This window comes from Megascapheus bottae, chromosome 4 (genome assembly GCF_031878675.1).
Source record: "Megascapheus bottae isolate mThoBot1 chromosome 4, mThoBot2.hap1, whole genome shotgun sequence".
Classification (NCBI taxonomy): domain Eukaryota; kingdom Metazoa; phylum Chordata; class Mammalia; order Rodentia; family Geomyidae; genus Megascapheus; species Megascapheus bottae.
The window spans coordinates 40,278,029-40,302,149 of NC_143512.1; the positions used below are offsets into that span (position 1 = coordinate 40,278,029).

The 24,121-nt window shown below is 37.5% G+C and overlaps 1 protein-coding gene across 1 annotated transcript in view; it reads right to left on the reverse strand.

Annotated features, from left to right (window-relative positions):
- The window catches only part of Scamp1 (secretory carrier membrane protein 1), a 65,146-nt gene that overhangs the window by 11,163 nt on the left and 29,862 nt on the right, over window positions 1–24,121 (reverse strand). The window contains exons 3-7 of the mRNA XM_090331735.1: window positions 14,549–14,647; window positions 12,989–13,097; window positions 10,340–10,468; window positions 4,607–4,766; window positions 2,531–2,632 (exon numbers count right to left, since the gene is read on the reverse strand). Coding sequence (XP_090187861.1) covers window positions 2,531–2,632; window positions 4,607–4,766; window positions 10,340–10,468; window positions 12,989–13,097; window positions 14,549–14,647 — 599 coding nt within the window. The remainder of the gene's footprint in view (window positions 1–2,530; window positions 2,633–4,606; window positions 4,767–10,339; window positions 10,469–12,988; window positions 13,098–14,548; window positions 14,648–24,121) is intronic.

Below are 24,121 nucleotides of genomic sequence, written 5' to 3' on the forward strand. Positions count from 1 at the left end.
TAAATCTATAACTACCTTAAGATAAATTTTAATTAAATTTTAAAATATCTCAATTATACAATGTCTATTTCAAGAGGTCATCCTGTATGTGCCCTCGTTGACAGAGTCTTCTGTGCTGCTATGTTCAATTTTGACATTTTCCCCATCTGTTTTAAAAAACAAGAGAAATCATTTTTCTCAAAGATTAAAAAAGTGTGCTATTAAGCAGTGGTGCTCACTGGACACTTAAAAATGAACTCTGCGACTTTCTAGCCAAGAAAAGCCCAGGGTCAGATGGATTCACAGCTGAATTCTATGAGGTCTTCAAAGCAGAGCTCACACCAATACTCCTCATGTCCTTCAATGAAACTGAAAACAAAGGCTCTCTGCCAAATTCATTCTATGAAGCCACTATAACCCTCATCCCCAAACCAGACAGAGATTCATCAAAGAAAGAACTATAGACCCATTTCTTTGATGAATACTGATGCAAAACTTCTCAACAAAATACTGGCCAACCGTCTTCAGCAACTCATCAAAAAATTATACACTATGATCAAACTGGATTCATCACAGGGAGGCAAAGCTGGTTCAACATACACAAATCAATTAATATAATTCAACACATCAAAAGGAGCAAGGACAAAAAGCACATGATCGTCTCAATAGATGAAGAAAAGGCATTTGACAAGATCCAACACCCCTTTATGTTAAAAGCTCTGGAGAAACTAGGGATCCATGGAACATTGCTCAGTATAATAAAGACTGTGTATGACAAACCTACAGCAAGTATTATACTTAATGGCGAAAAGCTAAAGCCATTTCCTCTAAAATAAGGAATGAGACAAGGATGCCCACTCTCTCCACTCCTCTTTAACATAGTATTAGAATTCCTAGCCAGAGCAATAAGGCAAGAAACAAGCATAAAGGGGATCCAAATAGGGAAAGAGGAAGTGAAGCTTTCCCTCTTTGCAGATGACATGATTCTGTATTTAAAGAACACTGTAGACTCCACTCCCAAGTTCCTTGAGCTGATTCAAAACTATGGAAAGGTAGCAGGGTATAAAATTAACCCTCAAAAATCAACTGCCTTCCTATATGCCAACAATGAGAGGAATGAGGCAACAATCAGGAAAGCAACTCCTTTTGCAATAGCCTCAAAGAAAATAAAGTATCTAGGAATTAACTAAGAATGTAAAGGACCTTTTGATGAAAAATTTAAAACCCTGAAAAAAGAAATTAAAGCAGAACTGAGGAAATGGAAAAATCTCCTATGCTCCTTGATTGGAAGAATTAACATCATGAAAATGGCAATCTTGCCAAGGGCAATCTACAAATTCAACACAATACCCATCAATACCCCAACATCATTTTTTTAAGAAATAGAAGAGGCAATCCAAAATTTCATAGGAATAATAAAAGACCACGTATAGCAAAAACAATTCTTAGAAGAACCGCGCAGGAGGAATTTCAATGCCAAACTTTAGACTCTATAACAGAGATGTAGTGACCAAAACAGCTTGGTACTGGCACAAGAACAGGCCTGAAGACCAATGGAATAGAACTGAGGACCCAGATATTAACCAACAGACCTATGGCCACCTAATCTTTGATAAGGGAGCCAAAAAAATAGAATGGAAGAAAGACAGCCTCTTCAACAAGTGGTGCTGGCAGAGCTGGTTAAGCACCTGCAGAAAACTAAAGTTGGATCCTTGTTTGTCACCCTGCACCAGGATTAACTCCAAATGGATCAAAGCAAATACACTGAAAGCTTTACAAGAAAGAATAGGAGATACATTAGGTCTCCTTGGCACAGGTCGAAACTTTCTTAATAAGGACCAAGAAACACAACAAATCAGAGAAAGTCTGAGTAAGTGGGACTGCATGAAACTGCAGAGCTTCTGTATGGCAAAGGACAAAACTAGCAAATTAAGTAGAAAGCCTACAGAGTGGGAGAAGATCTACACTAACCATATAACGGACAAATACCAAAAAAATAACTAATAAAAATACTTTTTCCAAGAACTAATTTTAAACATCTATATAAATTCTCTGTGAATATATATGTTCAGTATACAAAACTAAGAGCTGCCTGACAGCCAATCACTACTACAAAACTGAAGTCCTCAGATTCTCCAATTACATGATTATTTAACTACAGTTCATGGAGGGAGGGAGGGAGAGAGAGAATGCATATGCATATGTATGTATATACATCTTAGGACACTTAAAATTGTATTTTTAACTATTTTGTCTGGTGTATATGTATGTGCAGTTGCATGTGCATTTTCTCAAAGCTTAACCTCAAGGCTTTCGTATTCTCAACTGGACTTTCTATGGATGGCTGGCACTCTACCACGTGAGCTTATCTCCAGTTCAGTATTTTGCTAGCTAACTGGAGCTGTAGTTTCCCAGACTGGTTTTCAATTGCAGTCCTCACATCTCAAGCCTCTCAGTATGAGCCAATGATACCTGCTAACACTGCATTTTAAAAATATGAATTGACTACATTAACAATTTATACAATATTAAGTTAATAGTGTAATCTTACCAATTGCCCCAATTATGAAATCCTGCAGCCTGGAGCACATGTACAGCAAACTGACAGATATAGACGAAGAAGAATACAAAGAATCTGAATGAACTGTCACTCCTTTAAAAGAGAGAAAAAAACAGGACCAAATAAAAATGTCATTTCTCATTCTTTTACATGTACATGTTGACTAACATTTACCTTTACATTTACTTGTAGACTAACATTTACACCTTAAAGTTGCAACTAACTGAGGCTGAAAATTAAAACAACAAAAGTATTTGTGAACCTCTAATGCAAATACTCAATATTCTTCTATCTTACATTGTCCTTTTAATTTCCTAATACACCATAATCCACCTTCAGACACGAATTTGTCTTTGTACAATTTTCTATAAAACTGCCATACAATAAACCATAAATATTTACAAAGTATTGACAAAAATTTAAAACTAGTTAAGTACAAACCTGGACTTTTCCCCAAGTAATACTTTGAACAACTTCAAATGTTTCCTTGGGGCCGTTACTTCCTCTCCTCCCTACTTCATTCACAGCTTTCTGTCTTTATGGTTTGCCTGATGAAGAGTTTATATTGATAGGATCGTATAACATATCATTTTCTGGTGAGGGGGAGGTCTGGATCCCTTCACTTAGTACATTTATCCTAAGATGCAATCATATTGTGGCATATATTTAAAAATTTTCATTCCTGAGTAGCTAGGACTACAAGCGTGAGCCACTGCACCTGGTTTAAATATGAATTCTTGGATCATGTTTTCTATTTGTGAAGAATAATACTGGGACTCTGGTTTGGGCAGTATGACTATTTTCATAATTTTAATTCTGCCTATAAAGAACAAATATCTCTTGGGCTGAGAGCACAGCTTAGTGGTAGAATGCTTGTCTAGCATGAACAAAGCCCTGGGTTCAATTCCTTGATACTACATACACAGGAAAATCCAGTAGGGGTGCTGTGGCCCAAGTGACACAGCACAGCCTTGAGCAGAAAGTATCCAAGAACAGTGCCTAGGCCCTGAGTTCAAGCCCTAGGACTGGCAAAATCAAAATGAAAGAATAATCATCTCCACCAATATTTCCTAATGTTTATTTTTTTAATGTTTTAGGGGTTTTTTTCATTCGTTGATTTTTTTTTTCTTTTTTGAAACAGATCTCACTATATTGCACAGGATACCTTAGACTCCATAGGGTCACAGTTCTCCTCCAAGGCACTGGGACTATCAGCATGCGCCATTGGGCCCAGTATCAGTACTTGTTTTTTATTTTTAAAATTGACTTTGGTTGTACAAAGCGGTTTCAGTTCCACATGTCACTTGATGAGACTGCATCTTGATCAATGTATTTCCTTTTTAACAACTGCTTTATTCATGTCCTCATTAAACAGAGTAGGCAGAGGCTACGCTTATACCAAATACAGCTTTCAAAGGCTGAAGTCTTCTCCAGCACCCTGTGATTAGAAACCTCCAACCATTTACGACCCCGTGGCAATGTGAAGTGCTCATACACATGGGGGTGTGCATTATGGAAGAAGCACCTCTTTCCCTTCTACCCCAATCCTGTGGCTTGAACTCAGGTCCTGGGCACTGTCCTTGAGCTTTCAGCCACAACACCACTTTCTGCTTTTTCTGTGGAATGCTAGGCAAACACTTTACCATTAGGCCACACTTCTGGCAATAATCCAACCAGGTACACCATAAAAATAATAATGGTTGCATGGTCAAGCCCCAATGTACACCAGACAAAAAAGTCTCAAAAATTAGGAAAAGTGAAGAAACTTGCTTAATTAACCAAGTATTCTGAAACCTACTAAGTTTGCTATCTCCCAATAGCTATTAATATACCACACACATTAACAGGTAAATGTTAGTCTTAACTAGTGATTAATAAATACTATGCAAAATATATTTTATCTTATAATCTAAATAGTTCTTGGGAAATAGTTATTTTGTTTGGAAAAATACAGTAAGTATGTTGTTTATTAATAAAATTTCTTATGAAAATGTTTGTTTTCCCTTTAACAAATACTAGAAGTTATTTACTGGTTTTAAAGAGTACATTTGAAAGCATACACTTTACCTGAAAGCTCCATAAAGTGGTCTGTACCAACAGACAAAGGAACAAGGAGTAAAAAGCAAGAACCACAGAATACTCAGTCCAAAGTCAACTGCTCTTGCAGAATCAACACAAAACCAAGCCAGACATCCGAAGATATTGAGAAACAATGTTACAGCATGAACTGCAGGAAATAAAACAGAAACGTTTATATTCCATTTATATTTTTGATTGATGACAAAATATATGTTAGAATATTTCCATTTAAGGTTTTTCAAATTACTGCTGTTTCTTACACATTTGATTTGAAAACAAGACACAGTAAAGTTGAGATCCAATACATACACTCTTGGTGGTAAATCCAGCAGACCCTAAAAAAAAGTTAGCCAGGCATGATGGCTCACGCCTGTAATCCTAGATATCAAGAGCCTGAGATCTGAGGATCAAGGTTCAATGCCAGCCCAGGCACAAAAGTACCTGAGACTCTTATCTCCAATTCATCTCTAGAAAATGGGAAGTGGGGCATGGCTCAAGGGTAGGGTTGTAGCCTTGCGCTGAAGAGTTCGGGGAGAGCACCCAGGCTGAGTTCAAGCCCCATGACCCACCAAAAAAAGAAAAAAAAAGGCGCCATTTTAGGTCTTTTTCCCTGAGAAAGGAACCTGCCAGGTGACTCTAACCAAGACCCAAGAATTAAGCCTGCTGTTAGTTGAGACTTAGGAAAAACTCCTATTCAGAAAATGAAACTACAGAACAGAAACTACAGAACAAAAACTGGACTAAAAATACAAACAGAATAGCAATTTTTAGTGATGATGCAGACTATCTATAAGGAAACTTCCCTTTCATAGATTCACAATTTGGGAGTGAGAGGGCAGGTCTGGGGCTTGAACTCAACTGCCTGAGAGCTGTCCCTAAGCTTTCTTGCTCACAGCTAATGTTCTACCATTTAAACCACAGGTCCACTTCAGCCTTTTAGTGGTTAAGTGGAGATAAAAAGTCTCATGGACTTTTTTGTCTAACCAAGCTTTGAACTGCAATCCTCAGATCTCAGCCTAAGTATCTAAGATTACAGGCGTAAGCAACTGGCATCCAGCCACCTTCCAATTCTTTTTAAAGTCTTGCAAAAAAATATTTGGTAGACAATGTTATTAACAGCACACACTCATACACATATACCACGATCATTTCCGCAGATGGTCAAGCCTTTCTTCAGGGTAACACAAATAAACCTTGGCAAACTCTTCAAATGTTAATAATTGCCAGGCTCAAGTGCCTCACGCCTATGATCCTAGCTACTCAAGAGTCTGAGATCTGAGGATTGCAATTCAAAGTCAGTCCAGGCATGAAAGTCTGTGAGACTCTGATCTTCAATTAACCAGCAGAAAACTGGAAGTGGTGCTGTGACTCAAGAGGTAGAGGACTTGAGCTGAAGAGCACAGGACAGTGCCCAGGCCCAGAGTGCAAGCCCCAAGACCAACCAAAACAAAACAAAATTAATAATCACTTGCTCTAACAGATCAGAATCCTAAATAGTATCTAAGAACACTATGATCCTAAAAACAACACTTATCTACTACAGATAATAACTTTAAAGGAATTTTTTTTCCCTCATTCCTGGGGCTTGCACTCAAGGACTGGGCATTGTCCTTGAGCTTTCTCAAGACTAGCGCTCTGCCACTTGAGCCACAGCATCAGTTCTGGCTTTTTCTATGTATGTGGTACCAAAGAATCGAACATGGGTCTTTGTGCATGCTAGGCAAGCACTCTCCCACTAGGCCAAAATCCCAGTCCCTAAAGGAATTTTTCAAATATTCATAAATAGAATTTTAGGCACTAAATTTTCCAGTAAACCAAAATACTATAAATGGCATAAAATGCAAATTAAACTGACTAAAATTAACAAATAAAAAGCCTATTCATAGGCTGGGAGTTTGGCCTAGAGGTAGAGTGCTTGCCTAGAATGCACAAAGACCTGGGTTCAATTCCTTGGTACCACATACATAGAAAACAGCTGGAAGTGGTGCTGTGACTCAAGTAGTGGAGTACTAGCCTTGAGAAAAGTCCAAGGACAGTGCTCAGGCCCTGCGTGCAAATCCCACAACTAGCAAAAAAAAAAAAAAAAAAAAAAAACGCCTATTCAATCTAAATAAACCCAACATAAAAATAAATATTTAAGTATGTTAATAAATCAAAATCAGTCATTAGAACAGGATAAAGTCACATATTCTAGGATGCTTTAAATCTCTCATCAATATAATCAATAAATCATTTACTTATAGTTCAATAAAGATCATAGGGCTATTTAATGAACAATCTGTCCACTTATGCAAAAATCAGCACATACGGAACACTTTGTCAATGTGAAAGCATGATCTAGGTTGCTAATCTACACTGCTGGATTCTGAGGACAAGCCAAATGCTAAAGAAAAGTTGAAGCCGTTTTGTTTACAGATGTGCAAGGTGAACACCTCTCTTTCATATAAAATTTCAATTTGCTTTACCAGGCCCTCAGATTTTGTATTAGTGGACATAAATTTGTAACCATAAATACAATGTTTTTTCTAAGTTCTGAATTACAATAGACACCTGACATAGTATATTATCTTCTTTGGAGCATTCTTTCTAACACAGGTAGCCTTTTCTAAATGCAGACATACACTTCAAGGGCCAAGAGTTTAGCCTAGTGGTAGAGTATCTGCCTAGCAATCATGAAGAGCTAGGTTCGATTCCTCAGTACCACATATATAGAAAAACCCAGAAGTGGTGTTGAGGCTCAAGTGGTAGAGCACTAACCTTGAGAAAGCCCAAAGACAGTGCTCAGGCCCTGAGTTCAAGCCCCAAGACTGACAAAAAAATAAAAATAAAAAAAGAAATACATTTCAAAAAGTTCAGCGTTAATTCTAATTTTCTCAGTTCACTTATACAGTAAATTACTTTACTGTATACTTTGGAAAGTATGTCATCAATGTATTTATTTAAATGGAAATCATTTCTTTCAGTACTTTTGTCAAGTGGTTTAATATGGAAATCTAGATCTATCCTAGCTAGATATCTATCCAATTCTGAAGTTACTTGTATAATATTGAACAAGTAATTCAAATTTACTAAGCTTTTGTTTCCCTATGTATAAAACCAAGAAATGTAGTATCTGCTTCATGATGTGGTTAGGACTTTAACAAGATAATACAAAGTGACTGGCACTGTGCTGGGTATAAAATAAATTTTCAACACATGCTCATTGTCATTATAATTATTACTCTAGTATGAAGGCATTGGCCAACCCCAAATAAACAACATGCTGCTGCTTCATCAAACTAAATATAACAGCTTATATATTTTACCTTAATGTAGATACATTACTAAGCTGGTGGTAAATCTCAACTTTGTTCTGATACTGCTCCAAAACAGAATCCTCATTGGAATTCTGAGCCCTCTTTAGTGCCAATTAACAATACCATAAAAACTATTCTTAAATATATTATTTTCAAAATATTTTGAAAGTTATGTACTCCTCAATGTAAATCAATCTATTCTGAAACCATCAACATTAGTCAGCCATTTAATTAAACCATTTAATTAAACTAACCATTTTCCCAATCTCCAATTCATTAAATTTATTGAATAATTTTTTCAAGTTCCTGTTTCCCACACCATATTTTTGTTAAGACAAATAACTTGTGCCTAAAATGTTAATGGATATAAGTTGGGTAACATATCCATTTTAAAGTATACACACATAAAATGCACAGATATGGAAGAGATGCATTGATTAAATTATATGAATTGGTTATCACCTACATGTATGGAATTATACCTTTAATATTAAAATACATATACTGCTACAGACACTGGGGATTCAGTAAAGCAAATTCTCAACAAGAAAACAAATGTAAGAGTTTGAAAAAATACTATTATTCTCATATCCCCTAACCACTTCATTTACATGAAGGATGCTCCTAAAAGATTCTGAAGAAAATGATCTATTTAGAAAAAAAGACGAGTCTCACTAATTATAAAATAAGAATGTACCCTACAAATTATAAATCCCATTACTGTTGTGACACAACTGCCATCTTCCCATTGACACAATGACTGCCAGTCAGGCGGGGATTACCGTTTGTAATAAAATGAAACAGAGTAAGTGGGAAGTCTGTGTAGATACAGCAAACCTGCTGACAGCTTGACTTTATTTTTGTATTCCATGAGTCATAATTATACGAGCATCACAGACCAAAATATATGCTCTAATTTTCTTTTTCATAAATTGCCTCAAGTATTTTCAAGAATTATAGTATTCAGAACCACTTGAAAATTAAGAAGTAAATTGTACTCAAAGCCATGTTGAGATTATAGTTTAAGGCCAGGTACAGGTGTCTCACATCTGTTATCCTAGCTACTCTGGGAGAAGCCCAAAGCTCCAACAGTCCGAGAATAGTCTGGAGGAAAAGATCCCTATTTCCCTACTGATAGCATTGCTGCCATGTCAACAAGGAGAAAGCCAGTGCAATGATGTGTGTCTGACATTGCAACTATGCGGGAGCAATCTAATCCAAACAAAAAATCACGAGACCCCATCCCACTTGAAAACACTAGGCATAGTGGCATGTTCCTGTCATCCCTGCTACAGTGGGAAACTTAAGTAGGAAGACTGTCTAAACAAACAAAAAAAAGTTCGAATTACTCCATCTTAAGAAGTAACTGGGCAAGTGGCACACACCTGTCATCAGCTACCAGGCAAGAACAATGGCTGGGTGCAGTGGCATATGTTTGCCACCCCAGTAATGATGGTTAAGGTTATAAAGAGCAAAGGCTCAGGGTGTTCCATACATAAAGATCCTATCTTCATAAAAACAATACCCCAAAAAAAGTTGGGGTGTGGTTCAAGAAATAAAGTGCCTGTCAAGCAACCAAGAAGCCCTATGTTAAACCAAAAACAAAAACTTGGTTTATTTTATAGTATTTTTAAAAGTCATAACATATAGTTAACAGAATTTAGTATATGCATGCATTAAACATTTTAAAGGTCTTCTTTTGTATAAACATAGCACACATTTTTCCAAAGGAAATCATACAACAATCCATTTTCCTTGAAGAACATAACATCTATGACACAGACTACTGCTTCAAAAGAAAATCATTTTGAATAAATACATGGTTTTTCCTAGCCAAAAACACAGATTACATATTATAATTCTATCATTTCTAGTGTATTTCACTGAGCATGCTTGCTTATACCTATAATCCCAGCTACTAAGGAAGAAGAGATAGGAAAGATCATGAGTTGAGGCCAGCATAGACAAAAAAAATTAGTGAGGCCAGCATAGACAAAAAAAAAAAATTAGTGAAACCTTATCTCATCAAATGAACAGAGTACAGAGATCTGAGGGTCGAGGTTCAAAGCCAGTCCAGGCACTAAAGACCAACTGTGAAACTCTTATTTCCAATTAACCACTAGAAAACCAGAAGTGGTGCTGTGGCTTAAGGGGTAGGGTGGTAGCTTTAAGCTGAAGAGCTCAGAGACAGCGCCCAGGCCCAGAGTTCAAGCCCCATAACTGACCAAAATAAAAATTGGAGTTTTACAACCTGTGGGTAGGATGGGAAGGAAAAATTGGAAGAGATTGAGAGAAGGATGATATTGTCCAAATGTACTCTTTACCTGACTTATGTAACTGTAACTACTCTGTACATCACCTTTCTAATAATAAAATTATTTTAATGAAAATATGAACTCCAAATAAAAAAATGTTCTATACTCACACATCCACAAGTAGTACATAAGCTTCACTGTCTTTTGGAATTCTACAGGTATATCTACTGAAAAATCTTGATAGAAACAAGGTCCCACAGGAAAATTGCTAGGAAGAGGTGGCCAATTATTTTTTCTTCCTGTAAATTAAAAGACAAGTTATAATATGGCCTATTTCTATTTTTGCTTCAATACAAAGACCCCTATTATTTTAATAGTCATTATTTTAAAACAAAATTATTACAATTAAATTCCTAGAACTTTGAAAGTTAAGCTTTATAGCTCTAGAAATATTCTCAGAATTATGATTTTTATAAAAAAATAGATGGTCAAATACTTTTCCAGTGTCATATCAGATTTAGCAGGAATCATTTATGTATAGAAGAAACTAGAATCAAAGAAAAGTACTACAACATATTCTGAGACTCTGCCTTAAATCATTTATTTCAAAGTTGCAACGAGCCTGGCTGTCATGGAAAGTCTTCAACAATTTTCTCCTCTGAGTCCTAAGTATTTCAATAAAAATGCCAAACCATGCAGAGAGGAAAAACTGTCTTCTAAATCTCAGGTTTTCTACTGTTAACTTTATGAAGAAAAAAAAGATGAATACCAAAGAATCATTTGCAAGTATCAAAATCTAGAAAAAGACAACACCCAAATAATTTATCTAAAAAAAATGGTAAAACTGTAAGAAAGGGAAATTCAAAAATTCAGTCATTGACTAATTTTATTTTTGTATACTTTTTATAGACCAAAATAATTTTTATAGTAGAAAAAAGATGATCTGATTCTCTCCAACCTGTGTCCTCTGTTACATTAATTACAGTATTCAAATTTGGGGATTGAAGTGATAGCTCAATGGTAGAACACTTGTACAAAGTCCTGGGTCTGATTCCCAGCACAGAAAAAACTTTCGTATAGTTCACACACTTTTACCAATCTCTTACTATTTAAGAAACAGTCGAGCTGGCACCAGATGTAAGGATCATGATTTGAAGCCAGCCCAGGCAGAAAAGTCTATGAGACTTTTATCTCCAATTACTCACCAAATAAAGCCAAAGTGGGGCTGGGAGTTTGGCCTAGTGGTAGAGTGCTTGCCTAGCATGCACAAAGACCAGGGTTCAATTCTTTGGTACCACATACATAGAAAAAAGCCAGAAGTGGTGCTCAGTCTCAAGTGGTAGAGCTCTAGCCTTGAGAAAGTCCAAGGACAGTGCTCAGGCCCTGAGCTGAAGCCCCAGTACTGGCCAAAAAAAAAAAAGACAAAGTGTAGCTGTGGCTCAAGGGGTAAAGCACTAGTCGAGTAAAAAAGCTCAGGAACAGTGCCTAGGCCTTGAGTTTAAGCCACAGGATCAAGAGAAGAGAACAATAGAGAAAGTAACAGTTGGCTAGGATGGTTACGTTACAATAATCAATGGCAGTGGAATGAACCAACGTAATCCTCCTCTGTATAACTAATTGAAGTTAAAAAAAAAAAAGTTAGCCACTGTTCTAAAGCAAAAACAAAACAAAACTAACAAAAACAGTAGAGAATAGCAGGAAAGCAGGCTCTGGAGCCAGAAGTGCTTAGACATTTACTGGCTAGGAGGTCTGAGGCAGTCTAACCTCTCAGAGCTTGAGTATCTTCAACTATAAAAAGAGTAACAACTGGACTGACCTCACAGGATTGCACTAAAGATTAAATATGAGTAAATAGGTGAAAATATAAAATGCACTACTACAAATATAACTTTACTAATTTTCTACTCTTTGTTATTACTTTTACTAAAATGTCTCTCCGATAAAATTTTTACTTAGCTGTGTGAAGAAAATAGGACAGATTACTGTTTACACTTATTTCAGAAACACCTATAGAGACTGTCTCTATGCTGCAATCAAGCAAGTAACCAGGATAAACATGCCTTTCTGAGGCTCTACCTACACATTCTAAGATAAGGAAGAACTGTTCTGTTTATTGTTTTCCTGGCCTTGTTATTTCATCTTTACCCAGGCATCCTACCTGTGCCTTATCCAGCTAACCTTCTTCCTATTTATCCAGAGACTGAAAGTATTCCCTTAAATATTCACTTGAAGTGATCTTTGGGGGTTGGGTGTAGATTAGTGGCAAAGCACTTGCCAAGCAAGTACAACACCCTGGAGTTAATCTCTAGCACCAACACAGGAAAAAACATCAAAAAATAGTTAAAGTGATCTTTGAGAATCACAGTCTGAAAAATTTCATAACAAACTCAGCATTCATTTCTTTATCATAAAAACAGCAAATAGCCTGGCTCAATTCAAATGTATTTTTCTAACATTCTTTGGCAAATATGATACATTTATAAGAACCACAACAGATAGTGTGAAGCTGGTTTGAAAAAGGTTAAGAGTCAAATATAGGGCAACACTCAAGCACCCTCAATAGAAAACATTGAGATCAAAGGCTCCTGGGCCCAACCAAAGTTATCAAGTTTACATTCACTTTCTGTGTGATAAGGCCAATACTATTCTAATCTCTATCAGAAGACGATACAAATTAGCCAAGATTGGAGAGCTACAGAAGATCAGGTAGGCAATCTGCTGTCTGATCCTGCAAGAACAGGAACAAGGCAGGTTTTATCCATAAACCAAATGACCAGAGTGACAAAAGAAATTCCATTTCAAACTTCTTAGGATACTACCATGTTGACTGAGATTCTGCATTTCTCGTTCTCTACGATCTAATTCTGCAGCTTTTCTTTCCAGTTCTTCTTGGCGCTTAAGAAGTTCGGCTTGAGCCAAAGCATGTTCCTAAACAAAAATTTCCCATATGTAAGTAGGTGGTCAGAAGAACATAATACTCTTAACATTTATCTGCTACTCCTCACTACTATGATAGAAGTATAATGCCAATGAGATCCCCAAATATATTTGTTGAAAATTTTTATTGAAAATATAGTTTCAGAAATTATGGTGATATCTGGCTCATTTTAATCTTGCAGTTATGATAATTCTCAGTGGAATGTTCAGTTCATAGGGTAAGGGAAACCTATAATATTAACAGTAATCAGTCATGAGGTAATATTACAAAATGAAGTTAAGGTGACTTATGCCTAAATGAGAGGGGAGGCAAAGGGAAAACAAATCTGAATTGGCTCTGAGAAAAAGGATAAATAAGGCTCCCGGTGTTACAAGAGTACTTTAAAGTATCTTCAATGTCATAAGATGCTGAGGCAAGACAAGGAGATACTTAAGCAATTCTAATCTACAAATCCATCCAAACTCTAGGTGAAACCCAGCATCTTACTTAACTCTGCTTTTTTCCCCCTACTACCCACTGATTAGCCATTATAACTCTCTCCCAACAATACCTATTATCCTGTCATTGTTTCTGTATCTAAATTGTGCATGAAAAATTGCATAGATGGGCCGGGAGTTTGCCTAGCATGCACGAAGATCTGGGTTTAATTCCTTGCTACCACATACATAGAAAAAAGCTGGAAGTGGTGCTGTGGCTCAAGTGGCAGAGCTAGCCTTGAGAAAGCCCAAGGACAGTGCTCAGGCCCTGAGTACATGCCCCAGGACTGGCAAAAAAATTGCATGAAGCAGCCAAACTACCAGTGACTTATGCCTGCAATTTTAACTACTTGAGAGGCTGAGATCAGAGGACAATGGTTCAAAGCCAGGCCAAGCAGTAATGTACCTAAGACTTTATCTCCAATTAACCACCAGAAGAGAAGCTGTGGCTCAAATGATAGGACACTAAGCCTTAAGGAAAAAGGCACATTTCTTTAATCCTGTGTACTCAAGAGACTGAGATATCAGTTCATAGCCAGCCTGGGCAGAGAAATCTCAGAGATGTTTATCTCCAATTAACCAGCAAAAAAAAAAGGCAGAAGTGGAGCTGGGGCACAAGTGGTATAATGGTTGTCATGAGTAAAAAGGTCCAATGAGAGTCCAGTACTAGCAATCCTAGTTTTGGTATACACACACACACAAAGGCAAGAAAAATTTCATCATGCAAATTGTGCACCAAGATAATACATAAATTCCATGATTTGTTTAATGATGAACTATATTCAATAAGGCATATGACAAAGTTAGATACTGATGAAGTACAAGTACTTATTCAGTGACACAATAACTAATATAGTTTTACAAGTGATTTAAAACTTTAAGGAATGACTCAAGAATTACTTTGTTCTATTACTTTGCAATACTGATATTGTAATTTCTCATACTAATAGTTAATATGAACTAACCTTTGCAATCTGTGTATAAGCTGGATGTTCCTCTGTTGGTTTCATTATTGCTGGTTGTGTATTGGGTACATTAGGCATTTTCACACTGCCTGGTGGAGGCTAGAAAGATTAAGAAAAAAAAATGTAGCATAAGTTTTAACTCTAACACAAATAGAAAATACCATCTTTCAAGATGTCTCCTCTTAGACATCTGCCAAGAAAGACTTTGGAACCCAGGACTCCCCTCCCCAACAGAGAACCTGGGTTCAACACTACTATGCAATGCTGAGCCAAGATGTTAGATATCTGCTGAAGTGAACCTCTTTCCTAAGGAACCAAAGACAACCAACGTGGCAGCAGTGGCCATTGTCTGTCCTTCACGCTTCTGACAGCTGATTAACAACCAGTTTGTGAGCTGTCTGAGGAGGCTCTTGGTCCACAGGAAATGTGGGGTAGTCACCATTGTCAGCAGTCACCATTACTCCACAGATACTGAAAACTGTGTAAGCCTAGGCCAACTTCTGAAATGTCTGCTGAGAGGGACTTGCTCTTCAGGGCAGCCAACGTGACAGCAGTGGCCACTCACTGACCTTCATCCACAACCACTGAAAACCGTGTGTGCAAGGGTAAGCCAATACTTGAGATGTCTGCTGGGGAACCTCTCAATTCTCAGGATTCTTAAAGATAGTGGCCTCTGACAGCATGGCCATTGCCTACACTTCACAGTTGCTGACAGACGACTTTACATCTAAGGTGAATGCTAAGGAAGACCTCAATCTAGGAACACAAGAACTCAACAGCAGGGATGTCTGTCCTTCACAGCTACTGAGAGCTGTCTGCTTGAGGCTAAGTCAACTTCAGAGATATCTGCTAAGAAAGAGTCAATCATTGTCTGTCCCCCTCCGCTACTGAGAGCTTACTATGCAAGGCTGAGCCAACATCTGAGATGTCTGCTCAGGAGAACTTCAGTGGACAAGAACCTGAGAAGACCAATTCGGCAGTGGCAGCTACTATCTGTCCTTTACAGCTAACAGCTGACTGACTGAGGCTGAGCTAACTTCTGACTTGTCTTCTGAGGAAGATCTTGATCTTTAAGAGCCTGAGAAGACCAACATGACAGAACATGAAGACCAACATGACAGAAGAGACAGAAGCAGCCATCTGAGATGTCTGTTGTGAAGGACTTTGTACATAAGGTCATATAGGATGAGACTAAATGAAACAAACTCTAAGATATGGAAACAAGAGGTGCATCTTTGTGATTGTTGTTCTTAATGTACTATGATATTTCTCTTCTCTTTTTTTTGCCATTATGGTTAATCTCATATGGTTACTGTATCTGACTTAGTTACCTGATATATTGTATATGTGTTTATTTGGAATACGGAAGGGGGGAAAACAAGATGATTGGGAGGGGATAAGGGGAGGGAAACGATGACAAAAACATAACAAGGGGTATCAATGTATGAGAAGTAATGCACAAAAGATGGGCCAAAGGCTTAAGAGACTTCTCTGAAGAATGGCCTATAGACACATGAAGAAATGCTCAACATCTCTGTCCATAAAAGAAATGTGAATCAAAACAACTTTGAGATTCCACCTCACTCCAGTTAGAATGGCCATGATCAAGAAATCTAATAACAGATGATGGTGGGAATGTGGCCAGGAGGGATCACTACTACACTGTTGGTGGGAGTGTAAACTCGCTCAACCACTATGGAAAGCAGTATGGTGATTCCTCAAAAGACTAAACATAGAGCTCCCCTATGACCCAGCAATCCCACTCCACTAGCACAATGATGTTCACTGCAGTACTATTTACCATAGCAAAGATATGGAACCAACCCAGATGCCTCTCAGTAGATGACTGGATCAAGAAGATGTGGTACTTATACACAATGGAATTCTATGCTGCCATCAGAAAGAATGACATTGCCCCATTTGTAAAGAAATGGAAAGACTTGGAAAAAATCATATTAAGTGAAATAAGGCAGACCCAAAGGAACATAGGCTCAATGGTTTCCCTCATTTCTAATAATTAGTACACATCTAGGACTCTCCTAGCAGAGGATTACAGTAACACAAAACCTAGATACATAAGGTCATATAAGATGAGAATAAATGAAAGGATCTCTAGGATATGGAAACAAGAGCTTTATCTTGAGTGACCATTGTTCTTAATGTATTATGTTATTTCTCTTCTCCTTTGTTACCCTTTAGTTAATCTCATATTGTTACTGTATCTGGTATACTCTGTTACCTGGTATATTATATATACCTTTACTTGTTTATTTCAAATAAGAAAGTGAAGGGGGGAAAACTGGGAGAGGGAGGGGGAGAGAAATGGGGACAAAAACCTAAAGAGGGGAATCAATGTGTGAAAAGTAATGAACTTACTATCTGGAGAATGTAACTGTAACCCCTTTATACATTACCTCAATAATAAAAAAATAAAATGAAAAAAAAAAGACAGCTAAGAGCTACAAAAGGAAATTCAAAGGACAGAACTCCTAAGGTTAGAAAACATCATGATTTTTTTTTAACCCTGATACAGCTAATAGCCACGGAAAGGAAACTGGGTATTAATTCAAGATATTACTGCAACACAGCTGATTTTATAATTTATATGAGGAAATGATGGCAAAGTATAGGACAAACAAGTCTGAAGGAAAATAAGATAGGGAGACCTGTGATAACAAGACTTACTACAAATAGGTTACAGACACAAGAGAAATGCACAAATCTTTTTAAAATGACAGAAACAAACACACACAAATACAGAAGTCTGATGCCCATCAGAGGCAGCTCAACATGAGTAGAGCATAGAATGCTGCTAGTGAATAAATGGAGCTATGATGGATTCTTACTTAGAAAAATAAAGCTAAATTTCTTCATACAAAATAAAAACGAACTCAAGATAGATTGATGACAATAAAAGTAATGAAGTAAAACAAAAATACTTTTAAGGGAAAAATGTACTTTTATAAACTCAAAAACAAACAAGAGCTTAAATGTGAGCTCTATAAGTCATGTGCGACTTGCTTATGATATCTACCAAGTGTTTCAGACACTTGTGAGCTATGGCTCAGTGGCAGAGTGACAGGCTTGAGTGAAAAAACAAAGGGAGAGCATTCAGGCCCTAAGTTCAAGCTTCAGTATGCCACAAAAATATGTAATAAAGCCAATCTAAACATTAAGTTTTAAGGGGAGAGACATAAAAAAAAGACGAAAAGATAAGTCGCTATATAAGAATTTAGAACTTTAGGACTGGGAATTTGGCGTAGTGGTAGAGTGCTTGCCTAGCATGCACAAAGACCAGGGTTTGATTCCTCAGTACCACATACATAGAAAAAAGCCAGAAGTGGTGCTGTGGCTCAACTGGTAGAGTTTTAGCCTTGAGAAAACCCAAGGACAATGCTCATGCCATGAGCCCAAGCCGAGGACTGGCAAAAAAAAAAAAAAATAGAACTTTTAGCCAGGCACCAGTGGCTCATGTCTATAATCCTAGCCACTCAAGAGGCTGAGCTCTGAGGACTGCAGTTCATAGCCAGCCTGAGCACCAAAGTCTGGGAGACTTTTCTCTCCAATTAACCACCAGAAAACTGAAGTGGCACTGTGGCTCCAGTGATAGAGCAGTAGCCTTGATCTGAAGAGCTCAGAGACAATGCCCAGGCCCAGAGTTCAAGCTCCATAACAGACAAAAAATAGAATTTAAATGATATAAGCTATTTCTTAAGATTAAATCTACATAATAAACAACACATACAACTGATCATAAGAACTATTTTTAACAATCCTAAAGTACAATTTGGCATTATATATCCCAAGAGTCATGAAGTCATTTATAACCCACTGTTTTGACAGTCCTAGTGTTTGAGCTAAAGGCATCACATACCTGTAGGCTGAGGGAATACTACTGCTCACTCCATGCCTCCTGACTCGTGCTGCCAGCTCTGTTTCCCATTGGCTAGTTTTAGGATTGAGTCTTGCTTTTTACTTGAGCCCCTATCTGATCTCAATCTGCCTCCTCTAGGCTTCCCATCTTCACTAAGATTACAGTGCATGCCACTATGTCAAGCTTTCCACTGTGAAGCTGCAAACTGAGGACTTCTCTGCCTGGGTTGACCTGCTACTACAATCCTCTAACTCTCACCCTCCCATGTAGCTCAGGATGACAGGTCCCACTTCACCCAGTTATGGGCTGAAAGCTTTTATGCCCAGGCTAAGCTTGAACCAAGATCCTTTCAAAACAGCTAAGATCACAGACAAAAGCCAATGACATCTGGTATGAACAGCTGTTTTTAACAACAACAAAAAATCCCAAGGGTATGTAAAATATTCATAAATATGATTTAATAAGAAAACTGGAGACAGCTTTATTTTTAATAACAGATTACAAATAATCCTCAAGTCCTAGGAATATGCTTAGGATCCACTCAGTTGAGTAAACAGCAACAAAACAATGACTAAAGTCTCTAACATTCAGTTTAACAGCACACATCAGGAGAAACACAGAAGAAATTATCCTAGAACTTACCCAGTTGAAAGCCTTACTATCAATGTTCTAATGCTTTAAAAAAAAAATGAAGCATTCAGTACAACAAATTAGAAGACAGGGTGGAGTAGGGTTAGAGCTAGTAATCTGACATAGAGGCCACAGATGCTTGTAAGACAGCAATGCTGAGAAAGGGCTGGAGAAGCACAGACTCTACTCAAACAGCTAGCATCTGTTACTTCAGTCACAGCACACCTGATTACACCACTCAAGCCAAGTACAACTCCTGAAAAATATCTCTTCCCGCATCATTAAAAGCCCATGCTGATCATGGTTTCTGTTGTTTTTGAAGCTTTCATATGTTCACACATATAAGCAAAAATATTTTAAAAACGAAACAAAAATAATAAGACTGCCACTTCTGGGTAACATGGCAGACTTCATATCTGAAGAAACTCATAGCATATGATATCTAAAAATAACTCAAAATTTTATCTAAATGTATTATGAATATATACCCTAGCCAGACACTGATGGCTCATGCCTGTAATCCTAATTACTCAGAAGGCTGAGATCTAAGGATCTCAGTTCAAAGCCAACCCAAGTAGAAAAATCTGAGACTCTTATCTCCAATTAACCACCAGAAAACCAGAAATGGGTGCTGTGGCTAAAAGTAGTAGAGCACTAGCCTTAAGAAAAAGAGCTCAGGGACAATATCCAGGCCCTGAGTTCAAACTCCAATAAACCAAAAAAAATTATACATATATATGTATAGCCTAGATACATATAGACATATATATATACACACACATATATATATATATATATGGCCATACATAGCCTAAGAAATCCTAGATGACTATAAAAAGCAACAGTAAAGAAGGGGTGACATTGATTTAAATACATTGTAAAGAAGTAGGCAAAGGTAACATAAAATCCTCTCTGTATAACTAATATAAGCTAATTTTAAAAAGAAAAAAGATAACCTATTGAAGTCAAATAACTATTAAATTAAAAAGAGAGAAACCATAAATCCAGGAAAGAAGGGTCTGTTCAGAGACTCACTCTGATTTTTAGTTCATAGCTGGTATTCTACCACTTGTACTACGCTGCCAATCCAGAATTTTGCTGATTAACTGGATAGAGACTCTCTTGCCCGTTCTGCTTATTACCCAAATTGGCTTTGAACCGCCATTCTTCAGAAGTCAGCCTCCTAAATAGCTAAGATTGCAAGCGTGAGCCACCACCAGCACCTGGAGAAAGAAGTCTTAATGGCTCTTTTATGCAACTTGCCAAATTTCTGCCGTTAAATAAGCTGGAGGAAAGCTTGAGAGCTGATTCAGGGAACCTCAGATACCTGCTTGAAGCAAGGACTTCCTGAAGAGGGTAGATGGGGGAGGAAAAGTGCAGAAAGAAATGGTAGAAAGTTTACATGTGTTTCCTTAAAAATTCCTAATTATAAACTTACTAATTTGCAGAACTGGATCCAAAACCCATGCAGAACTGGATCTAAAACCCATACTGATACACATCAACAACAACAATTAAATAAAACGCTACACACAGAAACCTAAAAATGGAAAATATCAGAAACTAGAGAACAGAATAAAATAATCTACAAGACAATAGTCCCAGAGAAAGAATAAGTCAATCACTGATCAAAAAGGACCCAAGGATACCAATTCTCAGATTGAAAACTCCAAAACCTAACCCAGATTTCAAAAATATAATACCAAGATATATCACGGTGAAAGAATAAACCCTAAAACAAAGATCTCAAAATTGTCAAGTGAGAAAAAAGACAATTCCTACACAAAGGAATATCAATAACACTAAAAATGGACTTCTTACAACATCAATGGAAACCTTGGTAAAAGGTACTAAACTACTAAGAGAAAATAACAATGTAGACGTCTAAATCAAGTAAGATTAGGTGTTGACAATGTAAAACTTAAGGATAACAACTTGACACACTATTTTGAAGAAGGCTGGAACTGCCTCAGATGCAAGTTGTTCTGAATGCTAATCTTCTTCTCTCCCTCCCACTTTCTCCCCAAAATCAAGCCATAAAACCTAAAAAAGTCACTTCCTTCTCCCTACTCAGCTCTTTCATTCCAGAGTGGTCCTGCCTTATTACAAAAGGAAGGAAAGCTACACAAATGCTACACAAGAACGTGAATAGACCACCACAGCTAAGTTTGCACCCCTTTATTCAAACACGTTTCTGTTTATGTATTACTATTCTGTTTATTATTCATCAAGCTTAAGCACAAAAACAAGTTTTCTACGGTTCTGGGTCTATTTCTTAAGGTTCCATGTCACATAAAACTAGAATTATGAAGCAAGAGAAAAGTAACAGTACTTTGCACCTGAAATTACAAGAACAAATAATAGAATATCTACCAATAACTCTTCACAAAATAAACTTCTCCTTTAGGAATAGGGAAACAAAAGCATAAGGAAAATCTGAGATGGGAGGGGGAGGATACACTGGAATGTACTAGAATAAAATGAGCTCTTCACCTCTTGACTAGACTGCAACTGAGTCCGCCACTACTTTGAAAACACTGGAAAACCCTGAAATACTTAAAAAAAAAAAAAACACATGGTGCCAATAGAGATACAAAGAACAAAGCTGGGGCAAGCCAGAAAGAGAACAAGACAGTGGTGGATTCTGGATGCAAATTACAAGGCTTCCTGTAGCTGAATGAAATTTCACAAATTGGGACTACCTTTTATTTTCAAACATCCCTGGGATAGTTGAAAGTTTGTAATCTTTTATGTTTTAACACAGATTACTACATTTGCATGCTCTGTATAGTTTACAAAAACTCAACTAAGCCCAATAAAATGCACAGAAAGGGGGGCGGGAGTTTGGCCTAGTGGTAGAATGCTTGCCTACTAGCATGCACGAAGACCATGGTTCAATTCCTCAGTACCATATACAGTCAGGACTGGCCCCCCCCAAAAAAAAGCATAGGTTATTTTGCCTCAATAGAATTCAGAACATTATGCCAGCAGGGTACTGATGGCTCATGCCTGTAATCCTAGCTATTCAGGAGGCTGAGATCTGAGGATCACAGTTCAAAGCCAGCCCAGGCACAAGACACTATGAGACTCGTATCTCCAATTAACCACCAGAAAACCGGAAGTTGAACTGCTGCTCAAGGGGTAGGGCGGTAGCCTTGACCTGAAAAGTTCAGGGACAGCACCCAGGCCCAGAGTGCAAGTCCCATGAATGACAAAAAATAATTTTACGCCAGAAACAGGTGATGCATGCCTGTAATCCTAGTTATTTAAGAGCCTGACATCTGAGGATTATCGTTCAAAGCCAGTCCAGGCAGGAAAGTCTATGAAATTCTTATGTCCAATTTACCACCAAAAAAGCCAGAAATGGAGCTGTGGCCCAGGTGGTAGAACATAAGCCTTGGCAAAATAAGGTCAGAGACAGCATCAGGCCCTGAGTTCAAGCCCCAGGACCAGCACCAAAAAATAAAAAGTAAAAGTAAATAACAAATTCAATGCAATCCCCATCAAAATCCCAAAGACATTCTTTACTGAAATAGAAGGTATAATCCAAAGGTTCATATGGAACAAGAAAAGACCTAGAATAGCCAAAACAATTCTAGGCAGAAAGAGCAATGCAGATGGTATTACAATACCATACTTCAAACTCTACTACAGAGCCATAACAAAAACAGCATGGTATTGGCATAAAAACAGACCAGAAGATCAATGGAACAGAAGAGATGATCCAGAAATAAAACCACATACCTATAATCAACTTGTAGGAGCCAAAGATATACAGTGGAACAAACACAATCTATTCAATTATTGTTACTGGCAAAACTGGGCGGCCACATGCAGAAAACTAAAAATTGACCCTAGCCTTTGACCATGCACAAGCATTAACTCAAAATGGATCAAAGACTTCAATATCAGACCAGAAACATTGAAACTGCTACACAACCGAGTTGGAGAGACACTGGAACTCATAGGCACAGGCAAAACATTCCTGAACAGAATCCCAGGGTCACAACAGATTGCAGGAAGACTCAATAAATGGGACTACCTAAAAATAAAAAGTTTCTACACAGATAAAAGCATAGCTACTAAAGTAGAAAGACAGACAATTGGGAAAAAGAGATTTACCAATAATACATCAGACAAATGCTTAATGTCCAGTATCTACAGGTAACTCAAGAAATTAATCCCGCCCCCCAAGCCCAACAAACCAATCACTAAATGGTCAAGGGAACTAAAGAGAGACTTATCAAAAGAAGGGATTAAAATGGCATAAAAGCATATGAGAAAATGCTCATCATCTATGGTCATAAAGGAAATGCAAATAAAAACAGCCCTCAGATACCACCTCACCCTAACAAGAATGGCCAAGATTTTGAACTCAGACAATGACAGATACTGGCAGGGTTGTGGAGAAAAAGAAACCCTTATTACACTGCTGGTGGGATTGTAAGCTAGTTCAGCCATTCTGGAAAGCAGTGTGGAGGTTTCTTAAAGAACTGAAAATTGACATTCCCTACAATCCTGCCATACCACTCCTGGGCATCTATCCTGAACCTCATAACCCAAGATATGATAAGGACACCTGCTCAGCTATGTTCATCTCTGCACTATTCACAGTAGCCAGGCGATGGAAACAATCCAGATGCCCTACTGCAGATGAATGGATAAAGAAAATGCGGTATATACATACAATGGAATTCTACATGGCCAACAGACAAGATAAAATAATGGCATTTGCAGGGAAGTGGATGAATCTAGAGTGAATCATGTTGAGTGAGACAAGTCAAGACCAAAGGAACAAAAGACGCATGGTATCCTTAATATGTGGGTATTAGATCCAAACAGTACAAGAGCGATATTTGCATACCAAATGCTATGGACATGGTATTGAAAATATAAACACAACTACATAGACATAAAAATTTGTGACTCTATAGACATAATGATTTATTACATAGATTAATATGTATCTACGACATACAAATCCTCAGCCTAATTTTAATTATGTTCTAAAATCTAAGTGCCAGTACTTATATAGAGAGATTCCCTTCCTGAATACTTGTTTGTTAAAC